Genomic DNA, 7,300 nt, shown 5'->3' with positions numbered 1-7,300 from the left:
TGTAAGACTTCCCCAGCTGAGCCACTAGGGAAGCTTGTTTTATATGTATGTGTGTGTGTATATATATATATATATGTATGTAAGACTTCCCCAGCTGAGCCACTAGGAAAGCTATATATATATATATGTAGGACTTCCCTTGTGGCTCAGCTGGTAAAGAATCTGCCTGCAATGCGGGAGACCGGGGTTCAATCCCTGAGTGGGGAAGATCCCCTGGAGAAAGGAAAGGCTAACCACCCCAGTATTCTGGCCTGGAGAATTCCATGGACTGCAGAGTCCATGAGGTCACAAAGAATTGGACACGACTGAGCGACTTTTACTTTCACACATATGTATCTATATGTATGTATATATATATAAAACTGTCTCTTCCATCTCACTTTTTACCATTGACAAGGGCCTCTTAGATGGAGGGAATCGTTTCCAGGAAGAAAAAGAGGCTAATGGGGAGAAGAGCTGTTCCCTTTTTCAGTAGAAATGGACTTTTAAAATAATCTTGGGGAGGTTTACATTATTATGATTAAAAATAAAAGGTTCTCCAGCTGCTTCTGTTAATATGTTCAAGTGATTTTCTTTTTTATTAATTTATTTCTAATTGGAGGATAATTGCTTTACAATATTGTGATGGCTTCTGCCATATAACAATGTGAATCAGCCATAAGTGTACATATGTCCCCTCCCTCTTGAACCTCCCATCAATCCCCTACCCATCCTCGCCAGGCTGTCACAGAGCACCACATTGAGCTCCCTGTGTTATACAGCGACTTCCCACTAGCTATCTATTTTACGTATCTATTTTATTTTCAGGGCTGCTGTCTCAATTCCTCCCACCCTCTCCTTCCCCCACTGTGTCCAAAGTCAAGTAATTTTCAATAAAAAAGTCTCTTGCTCTGGTTAGTTCTTAGGCCTTTTCTGGGTTTATTACATATGATAGAAATCCAACCATACAATTAAAAGCCATTGCCTGATTAGCTTTTTTCATAATAAAAAAATACATGCTTTTTAAAGAAAATTGAAATAATAAAGAACATTAATTTAATAAAAATTGAGACATTTCCTTAAATTTCCAAACTCCCTTTGTCCTGTTATGTAGTTATGGTTAGGTGAATGTTTTTTAAAATCTTTCTGGAATTGCTAGGTAATATGGTAATTCTATATTTAATGTTTGAGGAACAGCCATACTGCTTTCCACAGTGACTGCACCATTGCATTCCTACCAGCAATGTCTCAGGGTACCAATTCCTCCACGTTCTCGCCAGCAAGGGTCTGCACTCTTAATCACTGTACCATATTGCTGATTTAAGGTGGACTGGTGAGAGGAGAAAAGAAGGGATCAGATATTCTTAAGAACTGTTTCTGTTAAACTTTATGCAATCTTGACACATTAGCTGTTTCCCCTCTAGGAGAAAAATGCTTCCAAAAAGAATTCTGATTATTTTTTATGTTGGAGAAAACTGATGAATTCTTTTTTTTATTTGCATTCATGTTTTCTGGATGACATTCAGCAGCCCTCCACCTTTGATTAACATCATTACAGAGGTTTATTGAATGTCATGTATCAGTTACAGTAATTTTATATATATCATAGTAATATAGTAATTTTCTATAAATCTCTCACATAAAGATAGTATTCTAATCATATTTTTCATGTATACTTCTTGAAAGATTGGGAAATACTGGGTTTTGTTAGGGTGGCTGGGCTACTTTTTGCAGATGGTTATCCCATTTTATGTAGCTCAAGGTGGGTCTATCTGAGTCCTTTGTAGCACATTGTCCATTGACTGACTAATAGTGTAAGACAGATGGAGCTAAGTCTTGTTATCATTTGGTCTTATGTTTTTCAACACTATGTACTGTGAATTGTTTAAAAGCGACTTTCAGTTCAGTTCAGTTGCTCAGTCGTGTCCGACTCTTTGAGACCCCATGAGTCGCAGCACTCCAGGCCTCCCTGTCCATCACCAACTCCCGGAGTTCACCCAAACTCATGTCCATCGAGTCGGTGATGCCATCCAGCCATCTCATCCTCTGCCGTTGCCTTCTCCTCCTGCCAGAGTTTCTTAAAAATTAATCACTCAAGTCACTGTTTACTTTGACATTCTATTTGAAGGAAGTTTTACCTTTGGTTACAAATATTTATGATAAAGAAGAAAATATCTATAATAAGAAAATAATTTTAAAAAATTTATTTCTAGTTGCTGACAAGATTTTGAAAATGAAAGACTATCCTCTTTATATAAATCAAAACTGCCATAGAGTTACTGTTTCTCCATACACAGAAACACACTTGAAAAAGTTTCAGGTAAAGTCATCTCTTTTCTTTCATTTTGGAAGCTAATTGCTTGACTCCCCACCCCCACAAAAATAAAAAGTTATGATTCTGTTTTCATTTGAATCTTATTAATGAGGGATATCAAAATAGTCTCTTTATATCTGCTTGGTACAGAATGAATTTTTCTATTTTAAGAATACTTTTTAATGTAAAACTGTACCTTATTTAATTGACTGTGGCACAGTATTTTTATATGTGGAGACATAACTACATTTTTCTCATATATCTACTATCACTGGGTATTAAAAATGGTTTTCCCTTCTTATTTTCTCTGAATTCATTATCTTTACTCCAAACCTGCTGCTTTTTTCTGTTCCTAAAAGAAAGATCATCTTTTCTGTTCCTAAAAGGTCATCATGATCTACCTCGTCTACCATCCTGAAAACTAGAACTCAAGCCTAACTCTTGGTTTAGCTTCACCTCCAGCATCCATTTAATCACTCAATTTTTTCACTTCCACTTCTTACTACTCTAACTGATCTCTCTGTCCATAGAGTTGCCTTCCTTTCCTCCACTTGTCACAGTTCTGCTAGAGTTATCTTTCTGAAACTCACGTCTAACTCTGATATTCCCTTCCTTGAAAAATCTTCCTGAGGCCCCTTGTCTCTCTTAGGATAATGTCCAAAATATTGAGCAGAGCTTATAAAATGTAAAGTTTTGCAACTCAAAGTTCTTAGAAAATTGCTGTTTATCTTTTATTTTTCTATTTTCCTCCTTAGGTATTTTCAGGAGTATCTAAGAGGACAGTGCTTCTGACCGGATTGAAAGACCTTCAGATGACAGATGAAGAAACTGTCGAGGATTTGATTAGCATTCACTTTCAGCGGGAGAAGAATGGAGGTGGAGAAGTTGAGGTGGTCAAATGTTCCCTCGGGCAATCTCACACAGCATACTTTGAAGAATAGACTCATGGAATCCTATGAAAGTTGGAGCTTCTGAACCCAACTTCCTGTCAGTGCTTGACAAAAATGAATGTCCTTTTCCTTTAAAAAAATGAAAAATGTAATTCTTTAGTATTCGTTTGTTCTTAGATACAAAATATATTTCTGTGATTTTAAATTCTTTGTTTCCGACTGTGCTGCATGTTTACAAATGCAGTGACTGTATTAAACAGTTTTGTTCATACATTTTGTGGCTGGATGCCATGTCTGTTGGAAATCCGCCTGCCACGTGGGCTCTTTCTGTCATGGTCTTGTGGGCTCCAGTCTGTTTTGGCTCTAGGTCCACCAACATGCAGACTTGACGCTTAACATTTCCCCAGAGAAATGTTGCATTTAGCAGTTTGGAATTTCTGTAGACTTACCTACTTCTCAAGGAACTTCAAGAGCAATGCTTTTCCACTTTGCCCAGCATTTCATCCCACAGCCCCAAAGTCTTCCTCAGAGCTGAGTGTGGTCTTTTTCTTGAACTTTCACCCAGAATGCCAAGTGTCCCCTGATTCCTTTCAAGACATCTCCCCTCCAAATTGAACTTGTAAACACTGGAATGTTCTTTTACACTTATAATGTAAGGAGTCAGTTTAACGGATTGAAAAACCTTGGAATAAAGAGGTTAAGTGCAAAGCTAGTGACTCATCACACATCTTGGGAGATGCTGGGAGTGAATGTCTGCACCATACCTACCGGTTAGGGGCTTAAAATTTAGCTGGAGAGAGACTGAGTTTATTATCATCATGCTGTTTTTAATCTGCAGAAATTAAATGGGAAAATTCAAGGTTCCTATCGAAGAAGGTAAAATTCGCTTTGGTAAAGAATATTTGGACAGTTTTAATCCTAATATGTTTCAAGAAGAACCAACACCAGAATTAAATTCATATTAAAATGATGGCAGAAATGAAATGCTTTTAGAAAAGATTATAAACCTATCCAATGCTGCCTGCCATCTAAAATAAAGGGAAAACTAAAGAAAAAAAATATTGGTTTTGCTTCTGATATTTTATTTTTAGGTTTTAAAGTTGTTATTGTGTGTGTGCTCAGTCATGTTTGACTCTTTTGTGACCCTATGAACTGTAGTCTGCCGGGCTCCTCTGACCATGGAATTTTCTAGGCAAGAATACTGCAGTGGGTTGCCATTTCCTCCACCAAGGGATCTTCCTGACCCAAGGATCGAACCAGCGTCTCCTGCATTGCAGGTGGATCCCTTACTGCTGAGCCTCGGGGGAAACCCTTAAAGTTGTTATAGTAGCATCAGAAATATTCATTACTCTCATATTTCTCTTTGGAATAAGAAATGGTACCTAAAAACTGGGCAGTTCATGATAAATCTTTGTGTTCACCATTTTAGGGGAAAAAAGATCTCTCATTTTGTCAGTTGTTCTTTGGAAATAGTAAGATTAGTTCAAGCTTTCCAAAATATTAAGAAGAATTTAAAGAACCTCATTTGATTTTGATTGACAGTCTCATAGCACAGAGGGGGTCATTTTGAATCTATAGCAGACTGCCAATCAGAAATACATTTTTCCTAATATTTACAACAAAGTTGGACACTGTCACTTTTGTTCCTCTGGGGGCCTTCTTCAGGCAGTACAATGGATAATTTCATTTCATTTAAAATTTTCACAGTGGTTTTGATATTTTACTTATTCTAGAAAATTATACTTTTCCTTTGGGTTCTTTCACCATTTCACCTAGTGTGATCTGACTGAAACTCAGAAATCAAGCATTGACGTTCCTGCTTATTTCCAGAGTTTTAGAGATTTTACAAGAGGAAGGTTTTCTTTAAAAATTTACCAAAAAATACTGTATTGACTATTTCATATATTGCATATAATGTTAAGAACCCTTCAACTGTGCATCCAGGGTGAGATAGCACCACTTATTAATGTGTGAAAAGATTTTGTCAGTGTATGTCAGGAAAAGACAGATATGTGAAGTTACATGTGCATTTTGCTGTTTGTAGACTTATCAGTCAGGAGAGGCTAGGTCACACTCAGATAACACAACCTTCCAAGTCTTAGAGACCTAGCAGAATAAAAGTATAATTCTCACTCAGGCTAAATATCCAGCAGAGATTGGTAAGGGACTCTGTCCTGATCACTTCAGGCCCCATCCTGAGGCATGCTTCCAGAATCATCAAGGTGGGGAAACCGAAGTCTGGAAAGTCTTGCACCAGAAATTAAATGCTGTGACCCGAAAGTGACCTGTGTTATTTCCTCTCATATCTCACTGGCCAGGAAGTCACATGGCCTCACTGAAACATAAGGGGACTTGAAAATTCTGTCTTATAAAAATGAGAAGAACCAGATATAGCTGAGCCCAGAATACTAATAAGGGTAGTCTGTGCTGTCCTACTGGTTATCAATATTTGGATCACTCCTCTTCACGCACAAAATACACTCACCCCATCTCCAAGGTAAAAAATCCTCAAATTTCACCCAATCATAACATAAAACTCAAGGTGCAAAAACTCTTGGTGATATGTGGAAATTTCTATATCAAGTCTGAGAGACCCCTCCCATAGACAGTAGTAGGACCAGAATAAGAAAACCACTCTCTTGCATTTGGAAAAGCAAAGAATGGGAGGCACAAAGGCATCACTGGGCCAGAGCCATTGTAAAATCCTATGGAGTTTTTGATGCAACTGTGACTCCCCGGAAATTTGTCTTTTGCTCATTGTTCTCATAGGTCCTGGACCACCTTCTTTTTCCATTATTCTCCTGAGTCATATCTAGAATGGACATTCATAATATATTTTTCTTGGAGGCTGAAAAGCTTCCTCACTTGGTACACTTTCTATGATAAGTGTTTGGGACCAAGTTTTTAAAGTTTTGAACAGTCATAGTTTCTTTACCTGGGCCAGTGGCTGGTTAGCTGGTATATTTAAAAGACTTAATAGGCTTTCTCTCTATTAAAATAGACTAAAGTCTGGTCAGCTTACATATGCTAATAGCCATACCTTTGGTTTTGTTTTCCTAGACTTCTGTTTTTAGCTGTGCTCAATTGTGTCTGACTCTTTGACACCTGCTCTGTCCATGGGGATTCTCCAGGCAAGAATATTGGAGTGGGTTGCCATGCCCTCCTCCAGGGATCTTCCCAACCCAGGGATTGGAACTCAGGTCTCCCTCATTGCAGGCAGATTCTTTACTGTCTGAGTCACCAGGGAAGGCCAAGAATACTGGAGTGTATAGCCTATACACTTCTTCTAGAAGGAAGCCTATTCCCTTCCTCAGGGGAACTTTCTGACCCAGGAAGCGAAACAGGGTCTCCTGCATTGCAGGCAGATTCTTTACCAGCTGAGCTACAAAGGACGCCCTCTCTTTTTAGAGTAGCTATAATTCTCTGCTTTTTTGGCTCCCTTCTTCTCTCCCTGTCTTCACTTGATTTGAGTCTATCAGGCCATTTATAGTTTCTTTTCCCTGAATTAGTTTGTCTAATTGAAAGTGTTTATTGAATTCCACAACCTTAATTGCCATTTTTACTCTGAGGGACATTAACTTGTTCAGATTTAAACCTTGATTTGATCACTGATTTTATCCTTGCAGAAGATCTAATCAGCCTTTTTTACTCAAAGGTCTTTTCAGTTTTATCATTTAAGAATGAAAAGAATTTTATGACCAACTCTGCAAGTTCTCATAGTTTTGGATTTTACTCCCCATTTTTCTGGCTTTCAAATTGGCCAATTCTTTGTTAAGCTCATTTCTTTCTTATACTACTTTGTTAAACTCACTGAGACATATGCTACTAATTCTGGTTTTCACACTGTCTTAAAAAAAAACAAAACTGTAAGCTAATAGGTACATTATCTGCCTTCCAAGCTATCGTGTGTGATGGTTTTACCACATGTTTTCCCACTACATAAAATGGACTACCATCCTAATCTCTATTTTCTAATCATCTGCCGCTTAGACTCTGAGCCAAAGCCAAGTGTTTTAGATTGTGTTGTGAATTGTCTTTTTCTTTTTCCCTGCAAGATTCTTTGGAGGAGGAAATGTCAACCCAATCCAATATTCTTGCCTGGAAAATCCCACGGACA

At 37.9% G+C, this 7,300-nt stretch overlaps 1 protein-coding gene across 6 annotated transcripts in view; it reads left to right on the top strand.

Annotated features, from left to right (window-relative positions):
- The window catches only part of NMI (N-myc and STAT interactor), a 20,934-nt gene extending 17,047 nt beyond the window's left edge, over positions 1-3,887 (top strand). For 5 of the 6 annotated variants that reach the window (XM_040229021.1, XM_040229022.1, XM_040229023.1 and 2 more), the window contains 2 exons: positions 2,193-2,299; positions 3,049-3,454. In XM_040229021.1, coding sequence (XP_040084955.1) covers positions 2,193-2,299; positions 3,049-3,234 — 293 coding nt within the window. In that variant the 3' untranslated portion in view covers positions 3,235-3,454. Of the gene's footprint in view, positions 1-2,192; positions 2,300-3,048 lie in introns of all 6 variants that reach the window. The other variant, XM_040229018.1, reaches the window with a different exon arrangement.
- Positions 3,888-7,300: the final 3,413 nt, after the last annotated feature.

This window comes from Oryx dammah, unplaced genomic scaffold (genome assembly GCF_014754425.2).
Source record: "Oryx dammah isolate SB20612 unplaced genomic scaffold, SCBI_Odam_1.1 HiC_scaffold_27, whole genome shotgun sequence".
NCBI classification, from domain to species: domain Eukaryota; kingdom Metazoa; phylum Chordata; class Mammalia; order Artiodactyla; family Bovidae; genus Oryx; species Oryx dammah.
This window is presented reverse-complemented; position numbering and strand designations above follow the sequence as displayed.